This window comes from Megalops cyprinoides, chromosome 18, assembly GCF_013368585.1.
Source record: "Megalops cyprinoides isolate fMegCyp1 chromosome 18, fMegCyp1.pri, whole genome shotgun sequence".
NCBI lineage: Eukaryota > Metazoa > Chordata > Actinopteri > Elopiformes > Megalopidae > Megalops > Megalops cyprinoides.
The window spans coordinates 4,373,063-4,390,233 of NC_050600.1; the positions used below are offsets into that span (position 1 = coordinate 4,373,063).

Genomic DNA, 17,171 nt, shown 5'->3' on the forward strand with positions numbered 1-17,171 from the left:
TGACCTTTCAATGCAGCAATTAAAGAATATATCTCCATCTGAATGTTGTGTTGATCACAAAAGTACATAATAAAGTACAAATAAAACAATAGTTTTTTAAACTGGATGATGGATGCCATTATCTTTCCATGATTTCAATGAATGCTATACGCCTCTGTTTAAAGAGCGATGGGAATATTCATTCTTCTATTACCTCAGACTCCTGAAGCTTCATTTTTTGGGCCATCACTGGACTCTTGCATACTTCCAGCAACTCTGAGTTGAAGCATTTTATATTTCTCTCTTTGTATCCAGTATCTTTAAACTTTAACCATTGAAATTCCATATAAGATTGTGAGATGGTATCTGTGTGTGTGAGTGTGTGTTGTAAGTACTAAAATGTCCTCCTTGTGTTCTTTTGAGTACAATTAAAGCATATTTGTGAAAAATGTTTTCTTCCACGTTGCAAAAATGCAGGTTTTTTTTTTTCATATCTTTGCAGTGGGCTTGAACTCTTGTGGTACAAAATGTGTGAACTGACTTTTTCTTTTTAATATTACTCTGATGACATCCAGGATGAATCATCTTCAAATTCTTCCTGTTTTTAGATCATGAAAGATTCCCTCAAACTGTCCATTGCTTTTTTTTTGTCTATTAATGTCCAGTCAGGGGGAATGTCAGCAGGCTTTGCGCTATACTCCTTGCAAAACTCTTTGTGAAACTGAACAAGTACATACTTCCAGTAGTCTGAGGCCTGGATGCTGGTGTCAGACTGGATGCACCAATCAGGGTAAATGGCATGATATTCCTTATAAGGATGGAATTTGCCATCTGTTTTACTGTTGCAGAATGTGAGCTCACTCGAGATGCAAGAGGAGCAGATATCAAGCACTAATTTCTCAGAGGCCACCTTTGAGTACCCCCCAATCCCTCTAGGACGGTGAACGGAAGCAAAGTGCTCGGTGTGACTCTTACCACCAGCCTCACAAGGAGCCTTGCAAAAGGGGCACTGCTTCCCACAGCCAAACACTCTGCGGAAGAGCTCCTTCTGTGGCTTAAAGGGCAGTCCGCTCAGCTTGGCTCTCACATTCACATCTCTGTGAAACTCGGCACTAAGGGCCTGCTCCATCTCCTCTATAACTGTCATTAGAGACTGGGAAAACTCCTCTGGCTTGGCACTGTTTAAGGCTAATACTGCCTCTAGTGCATCTTTGGGAATGACAAGCTCGTTGTGCAGATTGCTACAGATGTTGTGAATGAACTGCTGAATGTTCCTGTCCTCCACAAAATTTCCTGTTTCTTTTTCTCTAGCCTTCCTCTGCTCATTTACAACAGCTTCCTTTATCTTGTTGATTATCTCATTCAGGCGCTTTTGCTCCATGTTCTTGAGAATCCCATCTTCGATTGAGAACTGTTCTACTATTTTCTCAAATATCCACTTCTCCACAAAAGACTCATATTCACATGTGTACTTTAAATAGTTATTGAAATCACCATCTGAGAGCAGCTGGCTGAGAACGGAGAACTGGAAAAAAACCCGAGTGTTGAAATCCTTGGCTTTCTTCCCTGTCAACATTTCGTCCACCACATCAGGGCCCAGAGATTTTTCGACATATTTCCCGATGGCAGGTGCAAGGCAGTAGTAGGTGAATTCCTCAGCCTTCTTCTGACACTGGTCTGTTTCATAGAAAAGGTCTTTGAAATCAGCACAGTAGTGATCCTTGAATTGCTCCAGGCAATGCCGGGGATCATTCATACGCATAAAATCCTCATGCATTTTCTGAAACTCCCGTGCAGCATGGCCACAGATGTGTATCTTCAGAGAGGCCTCAAATTGGGTATTGGTTACCAGATCCCTATTCTTTTCCAGGTTCTCATCTACCATCTGAAGCAAGTCTATGATGTTTGTGTTGTGATAATCAGTTTTTTTTTCCACAGTCTCACCCACAAACTGCTTACTACAGGAAATGATGTAGTTAGCCATCCTTTGTAACCTCTTTTTCTGCTCAGCGCCAACTATTTTGTGCCAGTACTTCTTGAAAATGCCCTCATCATCAATGTCCACTTTAAAGGGCTTTATTCCACACTGATCCAATTTGACCACATTGGATAACATTTCTTGTACGGAACCCCCCTTCCTCTCCAAGTTAGCCCACAGCTGGCGGTGGATATCAGCAACAATATTTCGTCTCTCTAGCCCAGAGAAGCGTAGCTCTGCCACCGTCTCATTCCACATGTTTCCAAATTCATCCTCCAGCTGCGTCTCTGTCAAGGGAGTTTTTACTTGTCGATATCTCTCAATCAACTTCAGCACCTTTTGCTGCATAGTGGCTGTGTGATTTTTCTTGATGGTCTCTAACCTGAACATACCCTTTCTAATTTCCACTGCCGCCTCAATCTTGTTTTTGACAGAGTTCTCTGTCTCTCTCCTGATGCTTTTTGCTGTGTTGACAAAGTCCTCCTTGTATTTTTCTACCAAGTAGACGTGTCCTTCCTGTCTCTTGTAGTATTCGAGAATGTTGTCTAAAATCTGCTTTTCCCTGTTAGCCAATTCCAGCACAGCCTCATTTATCAAATCACTGAGTAAATCAGGTGCATCAAAGGATGACTCTGCATTAAAGTTTGACACTTTTGTCTCAGCTTGTGTCAACCAAGTGTGCATGTTCTTCCGGAAGGCCCACTCCCACTTGTTGAACTCTGTACAGAGCTTGGCATAGGCATCAGCCACAAGACTGTTGCGGAAGCTGAAGATGAAGTTCTCATACTTCACTGCTGCCCATAAGCTCCTAGTCCACTCTAGGAACTGTGGGAACATTTGTGGTAAATGCTTCACAGATCTGTGATCCTTTAACATCTCAATCACACTCCTCTTGAACACATTCACTGCCTCAGTGTAGGCAGCACTGACTGGTGCCATGGGTGGGTTTCCATGCCAGAGTCCAGGGATGTACCAGGTGTTTCGCTCCGGAACATAATCCATGACATCAGTGAAATTTTTGTTGTTGCCTCTCTTTTCCATCTGAGCAGCTGCTTGGGTCATTTCATTCAACTGCTGCAGGAGAATCTTCCTGTCCCTCATGTTCTTTTCATGGGCAGAAACATCAGCCACATTCTGGTGCACAAAATGGCAACAGGGTTTTTTGCCCACTTCCTTCATGCGCAGAAAGGCATGCACCACGATCTGCAGAATGTCTTTCATCTCTGTGGAGTTCTCCATGGCGATGTTGATGATTGTGATGTCACTCAGTCCCACCACCAGAGTTGCCAGTTCGTTATCATGCTCATAACTGTCATCCAGCTGAGCAAGTTCTGGTGACTTCAACCCTTCTGTGTCGATGACCATGATGTAGTCACATCTAAGCTCATCTTTAAAATCGTCTTTGACTCTGATGAGCAGCATAAAGGCACCTCTTGTGCACCTGCCACTGCTGACAGCAAACTGCACCCCAAACATGGTGTTGAGGAGGGTTGATTTCCCAGTGCTCTGGACCCCAAGCACAGTTACCACCCGGATCTTACTTTTAGACTTTGTCAGACAATGGAGTTCATTTAGAACCTCTGTCACCCACTTCATGGGAATGTTGGATGCATCTCCATCCACCAGCTCCAATGGAAAACCTTCCAGCAACAATTCAGCACACAGTCGTGGGAGGTCCTTCATCTGCTGACGAGAGGCACAATTTTCAGGAAGTGAACAGGCTGACTCGTACAGCTGCCCCATTTCCCGTATGAAGTGCTCCGTCCCTAACGAGCAACTGGAAATTTTCCTATCCAGCTCTGTGATGCGCTCTTTGTTTTCTGTGGAATTCTGACACTGTTCTTTGTACTTCTCCCGGAGGCATGACAAGTTTCTCCGAGACAGGTTATCCAGATTGATCCTCATCCACTTGAGGAAATAGGAGCGCTCTTCTGAGCTGGACATTGCTGAGATGAAGCAGGACATAGCATCTGAAATATCATGAGCACCCTGTTGTGCCCTGAGCTTCTGTTTCTGTTTACAAAGCTCATTCCTGTACATTTCAATATCTTTCTTGCCTGCTTTCTTCAACCTGCATTCTTCCTTTTCCAGTTTAGCCAGCTCTTTCCAGGGATTCCCTTGTAAGGGCAGCTCCTTCTCCTTGTAGCTTGGTATGTCAGATATTCTTGTTGTGATTGCATCTGCCTTCTCTTTGCCAGTCTTACAGTGGACATAATCTTCATCCACAGGAATCCCAAACTCATGTGCAACAGCAGACATCTGTTCAACACTCATTTTGAATGGATTTTGCTTCAGAAGGTTACCAATTGCTGCACGCATTGTATCAACAAATTCTGCATCATTCATCTGTGGATGCTTCATGATGATGTGATCAGGCTGAAGCTGGAGACTGGAGACATGTCTTCTGAAATTGTCCACATTGAAGGATCCGCTTTGTGAATCGCTTATCAGGAACAAACGAGTGTTAAAATGATGGGAGTTTAGTAACATGCAGTTGGACTCAAAATCATCACAAAACACAAACACAGCTGAGGATGTTCGGCACAGGAATGAGTACTGAGTTTCAAAGTTAGTGATGTCACCACGGAGATTAGCTATAGCCACAGGTTCAGAAAAGATGTCAATGTTTCTGTTACCACAGGGCAGATACCAGCTAATCTCCACCAGTCCATTGGAGATTCTCCTAGGGGCGTCTCCGCATACCATGTTGTGGTGAACAAAGGTGTCATGGTACTGCTGAGGATTGCTGAGAACTTGGTTCAAAATATGAGACTTGGACAAACTGCTTTTGCCCAGTCTGACAAAAGAAACCATGGGGAGATTGGCCAGAACAATACTTTCCTCCACAAACCCTCTTGGGTCTGCCAAAGAATGGGGTCTGTACTTCTTCACAATGTCTCGCATGGCCCAAACCATCAAAGTGCACTGTTGTTCATCATTTCCAGGGAGCAACAGAGGTACAGAAAACTGGCACATGGACATTTTCAGCACCATCTCCTGCTGAAGAAAACCATCTGAGCAGAAAAAAAGGGCTGTGATGAGGTCAAGGGGGTTCACCATATTGCAGTGACTCCGTTGATTATGCAAAGTGTTCAGAAGGCTTTCCAGAGTCTGGGATGCTGTGTCTTGTTTGGTGGTGCACCTCACACTCCTAGCAGTCACATTCACCATTAATAGCCTCCTCAAAAAACACCACGGCAGGGATTTCAGAGACTGAATGTTTTCATCTGTTACAGACTCTCCGTCAATTTCCAGAACTCTGCTCAGTGTTAGTTTCTTCTTCAGGTGATGCTCCAGTCCCAAATCATGCAACAGTTCACCCAGACATGTTTCTGTAATTGAGGATGTGAACTTCATTACTGCATGTATAAGCACTGTCAAAGAATTCAATTCAAGTCAACAAAACTCAGCTGAAACAAGCCTTCTATGAATCATAAATGCTGTTCCATTAAAAGAAACTCTTTATCAAATGCAAGTTTTACTTTAATAAAATTTTGTAAGTGCTGAAGAGTAATAGACAGGAAGTATGCCACCTCAGTTTTACGTTTTTGATGCCATTTATAGATCCAGTTTGAGATCTCACTGCAGCTCACTGCACTTGTTTTTTCAGAGGGGGGGAAGGAAGGAAAGAGTTGGGTATCATCAGCATGGCAATAATAAGAAAATACAAGAAGAGAAGAGATAACAGAATCATAGGATTTTGTGTAGAGTAAGACTGGAGGGATGCATGAGACTGCCTCTCACAGATGGTAAACTAGGGAAGTGGCAGTGTAGCAATGTGGTTAAGGAGCAGGCCACGTGACCAAAAGTTTGCTGGTTCGATTCCCCGCTGGTGCACTGCTGTTGTACCCTTGGGAAAGGTACTTAACCCACAATTGTCTCAGTAAATTTCCAGCCGTATAAATGGATAACATTGATAACAAAGTCACTCTGAATAAGAGTGTCTGCTAAATGCCAATAACGTAAATGCAGTGTAAATTGTGCCAAATGCAGCAGATACTGTAGATCCAGGGGAATCAGGGCCAAGAATGAGTAAAACATAGTTTTTGTGGTTTGTTAAAACTATACACACGAAGCGTCAACACTGATGCAGAACAGACATACACTTGGAAGAAGCAGCATTTAACTAATCCTCTGTCTGCTATGGGATTAGCAAGAGGCGCTATTAAAATAGTTAACTTGTCTTAGATTTAATTAGTCACATTTTTTCAGTTGATTTACAACCAGTAAATTATTTCTTGTGATGTTCCCCATTGCAGGCATAAGTCCTTCAACTAATTATAAAATAAATCTTTGCAGTGCTGTGATCAAGTCAAAAGGTGGAACAGTAATATATATTATAAAACAATCCCCATACGTATTTACTATGGTTTTACTGATTTAAAATGTATCAGACACATGATATATGTAAGAAAATACTCCAAAACTGGTGAAAATATGTCCATTTTTCTTGACAGAAAGGCAGCATACCGATCGCTACAACAGCAATTGTAAGCAAGCAATCCAACTCAGAAGGAAAGCGGTTCAAAGCAGCTTGCCTTAGCTCATTCCACTTACTTGTCTGGGCATGTGCCTCACTGCCACTGCACCGGCTTCCATTTGGGGGCACTGTGGTGATGCTGAAAGTGTATTCTGTCCCCGGTTTCAGGTCGGAAATAACAGCTGTAGTGGTGTTTGATGCGATTATTTCTGATCTGGGTTCTTCTTCCTTGCAGCTGTAGCTGATGTGGAACGTATAAGAGACATCCTCCATGCCGACAGGCCTGTCCCAGCACAGTGTCACTGAGCTGCTCCTCACATCCTGCACCTTCAGCCTCCCTGAGGGAGATGGCTCTGCAACAGAAGAGTGAGGGAAATTGAGTGAGGGAAACTCAATTGCTATCTTACTACTTGAGGTAAAAACTCCTTACTTCTCTTTGTTGTAACTATTAGTTTGAACATTTAAATTAACCTTACAATTATCTACTGAGATAAAAGTCGATGGGGTCTCTCTTCTCAGACAGGAACCCTGTCTATACTGGTCCCTCCACTGTTGGTGGAATGAACTGGAGTTAGGACAGCGGAATCACTGGCCATCCTCCCACGCAGACTGAAGACCCACCTCTTCAGACTGCATCTGGGTTCCACTTCTGTCCCCACCCCCTAACACCTAATAATATTATACCTAATATTGTGATGTATTTTGATTTTGTCATCACAAAACTTATACAAGAAAATATATGACCACACTACCATAGTAAGGCAGGGACCAATAATTGTACTCATAACTTAATGCTAGTCCTGGATGCGGGTATGAGTTTCATTTTTCTTCACTTCAATACAATCGATTGGCTGTAAACATACCTTTATTTCCTTCCGTTACAGTGGCTTCTGGGTTTTCATCACCTTTGTTCATGGTCTCATCTTTTGATGTGAGTCTGTCAGTAGCATCTTCAGTTTTCTTCATTGGAAAAATAAAATGAACCGATCAAGCTTATATTGATTACAGTATATCAAAACTTATTTGGTATAAAAATGTAAGAAACATGTATAGTTTTTCATCAAGATAAAATCTATATTTACATTGACTTGCTTCCATAATGAAAATATAAACATACTGAGATGATGAAAGAAAATTCAAAATTAACAACATCAGGAAGGTGGATCACCTCTAATCAAGAAGGTACTGTATTGCATCATAGCTTATGCCCTGTATATAACTGTTTACTACTGTGATGGATTGTCGTCACCACGGTTGAGTATGCCCTCTGACTGCCATACTAACGAGCCTGGCTCTTTGGCGTCGCGGTCAAAGAGGCATGGTTGGTACTCCGTAGACCTTGGTTCGAGGCTGGGTGGGGTGACTGCTCTCGCCCTTTGCTACAACTACTGTATTTCAACTCCAAAGTTTGTGTAGCTTGTGTAGCTATTTGAACAAACACTAGCATTTGTGATCTTACACATTATGTTTTAATGGTGAGTATTCATTAAAACAGCAAATGTATCAGTAGCTTTACTGAATTTTTCCCACAGCTCATTGCCTTACATCAGAAGTAACGCATCACTATTGCTGTTAACATGTGTCTTCTGCTGTAATGCTCAGTTATAAATAGAATGTTCATGAGCCATGTTCACTTTCAGTATCTCATCACTGACATGCCCAAAAGAGCAGGTCTGCTTGAGGAAGTTCAAAAGTTCAACAACAAATGTTTGGACAGCTCTGCATGACAATGGAGATGCTCACAATTTGTCAGCTTGTCTAGAGTCAGTCCACAACCTGACCGGGGGAGATACTGAATAATGTACCTGAGAACTGTCAGTGCAGTAAATTGACCAATTAGATGCATTTACAATAAACTTCCAGATCTGTCAGAGCATAAATAAATGTGTCTTTATTTGTATAATGTACAAATATTAATCTGTCTTTAGTGTTATGACTCTCACCTCTTCCTTCTCAGTAGCCACACTGTCGTTTCCATCTGTACCCAAAGACCGATCTGCAGCATCTTTCTCAGGTAAACCACTCTTGACCTCTGGCTCGACAGGGTCCAGACTTGATTTGATTTCAGTGGTCTCCCTTTGGTATTCAGAATCTGTTTCAATAATTAAATGAAACATAACTTATACACTGGGGCAGCAGTGTAGCATAGTGGTTAAGGAGCAGGGCTCGTAACCGAAAGGTTGCCGGTTCGATCCCCGCTGGGACACTGCTGCTGTACCCTTGGGCAAGGTACTTAACCCACACTTGCCTCAGTAAATATCCAGCTGTATAAATGGATGACATTGTAAAGAACTGTAACCTATGTAAGTCGCTTTGGATAAAAGCGTCTGCTAAAATGAATAAATGTAAATAACAGTTGTCTATATTGCTCAAAAATCCTTCATCAATGTTTCTCAACCTTTAACATCTGCCTAACATCTAATGTAATGTAATGTCAACATGTAATGTAATTCACCTTACATTGAAATGACCACAACTTAACACTTTGAATCAAATTCACTTTTAAATTATATTTCAACTTCCTGTGTGTGTACCTAACACTAATGCACAAATGTGGAATACAGAAAAATCATTTGCATATGTTTGAAAATTTTTTCCCTTTACCTGCAGAGGGTTTGTCAGGTGGTTTGTGTTTGGTCTCTCTCTGTTGGGTCCCCAATCCCTGACCACCACTCTCTGGTTTATCTGTCAATTTCAGGTCATTCTCAGTTTCCTATCAGAAAGATTTTTTTCTTATGATTAACTGAACACCCATGAAAAAATATGTCAACAAGGAAAACAGTGAACTTTTCTCACCATATTCAAACTTTACCCTATTGAAACTTTAAACTGCTTGAGATATTTGGCATATATGTTCATGTTATATTGAATCTGGGAAATTTTTGTATTTCATGTAACTTTCCATAGTTGTGATTCAGGGGCTATACTCCTGAGAGGGAGGGATGGCAGCCATTTTGTAAATTCATTATAATCTCTGATGAAGTGCTGGAATGGATCAGGCAAATCCCCACTTTTACACAAATAATGAATGGAGTTTGTTTGATGAAAACTATTCCCTCAGCTCTCCTGATGTCTGTCATCCTTTCTTTGCAGACAGAGCGATGATACAACGCATACTTTTGTCCACAGATTAGTTTTTTATGTTTTGTCGATTTTCTATATTGTGGATGGTTACTGATGGCTGAAATGAACCAAAATTTACAGAAAAGCCTGTCAGACAATGTCATTATAATTTCATGAGGATGGGCTTACCTGAGCTCCATCTCTTTGAGGTCCGGTGTTGGACTGGACTTGCTCATCACCACCTTCCGTTGGCCTGCCAGACTGTGTGGTCAGGGCTACGCATTTACCCTCTCCCACATTTTCAGGATCTAATACAGTGTGACCCAAACACAATAATCAGAGAAACACAGTAATGGAAATCATTACAGCAGATAATATGAGATCAATGTGTCAAATCAAAATTGAAGATGGCAGGTGGAAATTTTTAAATTACTTTATTTCAGTAGATTTACATCAGGACATTATTGTCTGTTTCACTTTTCTGAAATGCCATCCCAGCCTTTGTAACATGGAGAATAATGTGGTTAGACTGTACAGAATTGACCCCCCTAGTTCCACTCAGTCAAACAGTGAATAACAAGAGTGTTGCTGCAAGTTTACCACCGTGCTGTAAAAGATTACTTAATATGAGAACTGAGACAAAGAGAATAGTGCTTAGTAAGTACTTGTGACAAGGCGGTGGTGTACAAGGTGCTCTTTGGTTATGGAGCTAAAACATTTTGAAAAGCTGAACACAGTCCAGGCTACTCTCCAAAGCAAAAAATTAAAATGCTATGTCTTTTTAACAATGGAGCAACTGAACAATGGAGGGTTTGACACTCCCCAAACCCAGAAATCCCAGTGTTAAGATATGGATATGGCAAACCTGTGTGGAAGGAAATGCACAGTGACGTGAAGAACATGCTTTGTTCAAGTGCCTGAACCTTTTGCTTCATGACACTTCTGCTTTGAAAGGCTTGTCACCTTTGAACCTTGAGATTGACTCTCCCATCATCTCCCAACAAATACCAAGATAACCTTTACAATCTGGAATATGACTCTGCAGAGTCTGCCTTTCTGTTAGATTTGTAATAAAGTAAAAAAAGTCACCTGTCGCTGGCTTTACAGACCGAAGTTTGCTGCCACATTCACTGCAGAATCGGTCATTCTCCCCACGTGGCTGGTTGCACTCCGGGCACTCCATTCTCCTTCTTTGATGGAAACAAAAGTAAACACAGCAGACATGTACCTACAGCCTAATAGGACAGTAATTGGACCTGCAGCATTTTGTCCTCCAAAAAAGTTAATCTTTCTTCCTCACCCCTATGCCAAATGCCGTTGGCAGAATGTGATATCAATTGGAGTCTAATCAGAATTGTAGATGTTCAACAACAATGAATTTACTGAAATAACATAATTTAAAAAAACTATTTCAATTTGTACTTTGTAATTTGCATTTTGAATCGTTTTTAACATGATAAATAATATGGTTTTTAGTCCCTTTATTCTGCCAGGGGATCTCAGTCTTATATAATTAATAGAAGGTAGATAGGGTTAAATCATCAATCATCTATCATACATGTGCATGTAATATATAAATGCATGCAATATATGTCTGTAGAATGTAATAGTTCGAACAAGTCGTGTAATATCACACAAAATCCACACAAATAACTTACTTGTGGCAAAGACCGACGCTGCTCTACCTTCCTGTCAAGGAAGACAAATCTTTCCTCAGACCGACTCGGAACTGCACTCAGTTGAAGTGCGAACTGATTCTCTGCGAGCTCTTGTGATATAGCCCTGGGTGGGGCTTTTATTCAAAGCTATTCGGAGAAAGGGAAATTGAAACTATTTGTTACGTCTCTTGTCACTGACGTGATATGTAAAATAAATGGTTGGGAATAATATGAATCTGACATAGAATATAATTTTTTTTCTCTAAGGTTTCCTTATAAATTATACTTCATTTGATTATCGGTCCGTTTAAAGTTCGAAATAAAAAAAACGGGTTTATTCTTTTTTCTAAATTTTAGTGAAAAGGAGTAAAATCCAGTTCCTGAATCAACCCTGAAAACCTGGTTGCTTTTAGTTTATAAATCCCATAAGTTTCCTTTTGGTTCAATTTATATTCCCTACTATCCTATAATAGATGGAGGGATGTGATATTTGTGTCACAACCAATTTGTAAATGTATTTTCCGGAATATTTAGATATGTCATAAGTACATATTGCACATATACCGATATTTCCATAATTTCGTTTGACCTATGTATCTGCAAAACGTCCACTGGAAACCGATGGCCTTTAACAAACACTACGGTCTGAGCAAAATGAAAAGATATTTAAATGTCAGAGACTGTTAGGGGTCGTGTTTACACGTCGCGCTCTATCACCCTTGCTGGTGCAGATAGTAAGTTCCGGTTTACACTATGAAGAACGAATTCGACCGGAAAACGAGAAGCTACATTCAGAGAGGCCCCGTGAGCTCTTGCAGTATCTTTGTTTATCTTTGATCCAGGCGTAACATCCTGTTCTATTACTTCCGGAAATTCCAACACAGATGTTCTGGGCCGTCCATATATTATGAATCTGTATATCCAACGTGACAATATTTTACAAAAAATATGTAGTTGTGGCTTTAGTTTATGTTTTCATAACGAGCTCATTTATGTAAAATGTTTTTTACAACGACCAATTTAATACTTTTATTTTGAAGTTTGCTCTCCTCGAAGTCCACCGGAAGTTATTTCTGTATTGGGGTACACGATTGTCAGCTTCATATTCGTAAACATTGACTAGTCTCATATAGAAGGAGTCTGGAGCAGTGTTGCTGAAAATTAAAATGAAAACTAATTGGTAAAGTAGCTGTAAACATTGGAAATGGAAGAAAGCGCGTACATTTTGACGTTTCAAATAAGGCTAAACTCCTGTATGGATTCTCTTCTCAAAACATCCACGACTGAGATAAGTACTCTGGTAAAGGACAAGTTTGCTCAATATCAAAGTGATGTGGTCTCCAAGGAAACTGAGAACAGACGTCGATCGGCGAGAGTTCATATTTCGGAAACACAAACGCAGCGGTCCGAAACACCTGGCGCATATGGAGATTCCGAAAGCAACGAAAATCAGTCCGATTTGGGGATGGAGGGCGCGTATCTGTTGGAATTTCAAACACAGCTGAACTCGTGCATGGACGGTCTTCTAAAACAGGCCATGAGTGAGATAATCACCTGGGTAAAGGATAATGTAGTCCAGTTTCAAAGCGAACTTGCTGCCAAAGAAGCGGAAATCAGACGACTGGCTGAGCAGCTACAGCTTTTGGAAACACAAGCGCAAGTTGCGCACACAGCCAACTTCGACTCGCATCCGGACCAGCCGGGTGAATCCCCGGTCGTGTTTGAAGCGATGGAACGAATGGACAGCGATGCAGGTGACCTGTTGAATAGATAAAAGCCACGATAATTTCGGCTATCTGCGATTTAATATAGATAACTTTCACCGTCGTAACGAATCTACTGGTGATAAACTGAAGCATTGCATCCACATTTTAATAAACAATTATTGGTCCCGTGGTAGGTGCAGTGGTAACTTAGCTGGAGTTTTGGTGGTGGGGACTTACCACAGTTCGTTTAAAAAGCGTTTGAAAGTGTGGTTGTTGTTGTTGTTGATGTTGTTGTGGGCTTTATTAAACTGCTTTTAGCTAAAGCATTGAATTGATCTCTGTGCTGTCCTGTGTGCTTCTGTGTCACAGTGGTGCTGGATCAGAGTAAGGCAGCGGCGTTGATTCGCCATGTTCCGGAGGCTGCGTGCTTCGTTGAGGCAGAACCGTCTCTGGATTACGAGCTCACCGTGGCAACCACTGCCATGGAGGAACATCCCCACAGCACACGCGTTTGCGGGCAGCAGGACGAGAGAGAGGAGGTGGTGCTGGAGGTCTCCAGCGCTTATCCCGGAGCGTGGGGTGCCGAGGAGGTGGAACCGAACCCTCCTCCGTCCGGGACGGACCCTGTGGGCGCCGCTGAGCCTCTCCAGCCAGCTCTGGAGTTGGGGGCCGTCCAGCCGGACGCAGGGCTGCACAGCTGCAGCCAATGCTGGAAGAGCTTCAGCAAGGAGTGGATCCTGCGCAGGCACATGAGGAAGCACAGCGACGGGGGCGGCCAGCAGGGGGCGGAGGCGAGCCACGACTGCCCGCACTGCAGCCGCAGCTTCAAGCACCGCAAGGGCCTGGTGTCGCACCTGCGGAGCCACAGCGGGGAAAGGCCGTACTCCTGCGACGTGTGCGGCCAGCGCTTCACCCGGCCGGAGTCCGTCAAGAAGCACCGGCGGCTCCACAGCGGCGTGAAGCCCTACGGCTGCCCCCAGTGCCCGCGCCGCTTCTTCAGGTCCGACGGCCTGAAGAGCCACATGCGCACCCACGAGGGGAAGAAGCGGCCCGCCTCCGCGCCCCCGCCCAAACTCTGCATGTGCTCGCACTGCGGCAAGGCCTACTCCAGCACCGCCCAGGTGGCCAGCCACGAGCGGACGCACACCGGGGAGAGGCCGTACGAGTGCCCGCAGTGCCACAAGCGCTTCCGCCATGCAGGTGCCCTGAGCGTGCACCGCATCACCCACCAGCGCGAGCGCCCCCACGCCTGCCCCGAGTGCCCCAAGAGCTTCCGCTGCGCCAAGCACCTGCGGCGGCACCGGCTCACCCACTCGGACGCCCGGCCCTTCCCCTGCGACCAGTGCACCCTGTCCTTCCGCACCGCCAACGAGCTGAAGGCCCACAAGATCCGACACGGCCTGCAGCGCACCCACGGCTGCCCGGACTGCGGGAAGAGCTTCAAAACCGAGTACGAGGTGAAGCTGCACCGCAGGGCGCACAACGGCGAGAGGCCGTACTCCTGCGCCGACTGCGACCGCACCTTCCGGCGGCTGCACCACCTGACCTCACACCGGCTCACGCACACGGGCGAGAAGCCCTACGCCTGTGACGTGTGCCAGCGCAGGTTCATCCGGGCCCGCGAGATGCGCAATCACAAGAGGAAGGTGCACCTGGCCCTAGAGCCACTTAGGTGCGGCCACTGCCAGATGAGCTTCGACAGCCTGCCCCTGCTGGAGGCCCACAAGCGCTCCTATCACGGGCTGGTGGAAGCCGAGGAGAAGCTGTTGGAGGGTCTCCACAAATTTCCCAAAATTCTGCCCCGGCAGGTGGCGACAGAGCAAGGGGGATTGGGGAACCAAGGGGTACAGCGAGGGGGACTGCTGCAACAAGGGGTGCAACCGGGCGGGAAGGTCATGGGGCCCATCGTTTTTGTGCTGGCGGGGCAGGGGGTCTCTGTTCCCGTCTTGTCGTCCGCAGCCATTATGACTCCTGTGACGACCGTAGTCAAAGTGCCTATAACACCTGTGACTCGCACCGCTGTGACCGCGCCACTGAGAGTTCCCATGGCAACCGGTGCCACCGCGCCGGCTGCTGCGTTAGCGGTAGCGTCCACAGACATGGCAGCCAAAGCCAACACGAGGTCCTCTGTGAAATCACCTGCATCGTCTCCACCCAAAGCGGCAACAACACCTGCAGCAAAAACCCCCGGAAAGGCCGGAGCCAGGGCAAAATCCAAAACAAGATCCCCAGCTAAACTGCCCCCATCGTCTCTGCCCAGTGCACAGACAACAACTGGAAAAACCAACACAAGGTCCTCAGTGAAGTCACTGACATCATCTCCACCCAATTCACAAGCGGCAGCTGAACCCGGACCTGCTGGAAGCCTTGCAGCCAAAGCCATTACGAGGTCCTCATCAAGAGGCTCGGCGAGCCCCGTGGCCAAAGCGGAAGCAGCCACGGCAGTAGCTCCTAGCGTAGCCAAATCTCCAAAATTGGCAAAGTCGGCATCATCTGGGTAGACCGTTGGAAGGTTTTCCCAGTGCAGTGTTCTCCCACATTGGGTGCCAGGTAAAAAGGAAAGTTTGGATCCCGGTTTGGGGCACGGCAAGGACACGGTTTCTGAACTGGCAGATATTTTTAAGACAGGAATTTCTGCTGTAGAAATAGAACCCGGCTCCCTGGGTTAGCAGTATAACAGTGGAATACTTTTATGTGTTCAGGTGCCAGGTGCGCAAGCGGTGTTTGAGTATTGACTGTTTTGACACAAGTGACAACATTTCATCTGGGTTTTTAGTGCCTGTTTACAACTTGGAATTTCCCCTTTTTCCTTTCTTTTTATTCATTGCTTCTTTTTTTTTATATATAATTTCTGCTGTTTAGTAATGACTGATTCCATCTAAATTTTCATGTGGTTCATGTGGCTTGCTTTTTATGTAAACTGTCACTGGAGAGACATGTTTATGCAGAAAGTTGTCATATGTAGTAACTGGTGTTAATATGGCAGTCCAATGCATACCAAAACATGTTTTTGGTCTGCATGTACGGGCGCTACACTGACCCACACAGATCAGCTGAATATCCGGCCAGTGAGGCTCGCTATGAGGCTCACGCTATCCATCGTATCTCCTGCATTTCTGCCCATTTTACCCTAGAAACCTCCATATCACCACGCTTCCTACAAGGCCCAACACAGCCTGGAATGCATGTGTCTACCTGGGCTGCTGAATGAATGTAAATAAAGAACATGGTGAGGCCCGCTGTGAGAGCAGGCTGGAGGAGGCTCTATGCAATGCAGTAGGAGAACATGTGCACCTGGGCCAAAAGTCGAAGGGAGACTTCCAAGTGCAGCTGTGCGACCAACACGGACACAAAAAGGGCCGCAGCCCGCCACCCCGAGACGGGGCGCAGCCCACCACCCCGAGACGGGGCGCAGCCCACCACCCTGAGACGGACCAACCTCCAAAGACTTTCTCATTTGTTCGGGCTGTTAACTCAGAGTGCATGGTTTCCTGCACTTTCTGGTGTAGAGCAATGTTGTGAGTTAAAACATTACCCTCCCCCCACCCCCACCCAAATGAGCACGTGTTGACTTCATTTAAGTGGGTGCAAACTGGATGACTGTTTAAGGCATTCATTTAAATATTGCCATGTTTGGCTGGATTGTTGTTGCTCCAGAGGAATATTGTAACATTGTCTCATTTAATTGGTTTAAATTAAATCACAGATTCCCTCTTGATTTTAAAGTGTTTACCTCTTACTGTTGTCTCCTTGCATAAGGTACAGTACATAAATTAATCCATCTAAAATCTAGCTTTAGAAGTAAATCACAAAGTTGTCCTGCAAAAGGTGTAAGTTAATTGACAATGAAGTAATTATTTTAACTAGCCTCACACTTAATTTGATCTGTTGAAGGAAATGGTCTTTATTTGTATAAAAACACAAGAGTAGCATACAGTCATATTTTAACATGAAAAAATGTAAATTTTGGATTTAGATATAGATTTTAGATTCCAGTTGTTAGAGTATACAAACCATCTGATGACCTGAAATGGGAGACAGACTTCATTGTATTTTTACCTCTGATCACAACTGAAACAGACTGTAACCTTGCTTCAGCCTTTATATCGAGGGATGGATATGTAAAGAAAGGACTATGTATCATTTATCCACTCAAACATGCTTTACATGTGCTAAAATTAACGCAAAAGGGTGATATCCAACACATTACAAAAGTTTGCTCTGCTATTTCAAAAGCCATTTGTCCCGAGGAGTGAAGTTTCGTCATGTGTGATTACACACCCATGAAGTTAATGATTATTTACAGC

General features: G+C 44.2%; 2 protein-coding genes across 2 annotated transcripts; one reads left to right on the forward strand and one right to left on the reverse strand.

Moving 5' to 3' along the window:
- Positions 1–583: 583 nt before the first annotated feature.
- Positions 584–5,314, reverse strand: LOC118793554 (up-regulator of cell proliferation-like). Its single transcript, XM_036551778.1, has 2 exons — positions 5,100–5,314; positions 584–5,057 (listed from the first exon to the last, which is right to left on the reverse strand). Exons 1-2 carry the CDS (start codon positions 5,312–5,314, stop codon positions 584–586), a joined length of 4,689 nt encoding a protein of 1,562 aa, XP_036407671.1.
- A 6,974-nt stretch (positions 5,315–12,288) lies between these two features.
- On the forward strand, positions 12,289–15,365 carry LOC118793555 (zinc finger protein 774-like). Its single transcript, XM_036551779.1, has 2 exons — positions 12,289–12,912; positions 13,234–15,365. The coding sequence occupies exons 1-2, from the start codon at positions 12,363–12,365 to the stop codon at positions 15,363–15,365; spliced, it is 2,682 nt and encodes an 893-aa protein (XP_036407672.1). The 5' UTR covers positions 12,289–12,362.
- Positions 15,366–17,171: the final 1,806 nt, after the last annotated feature.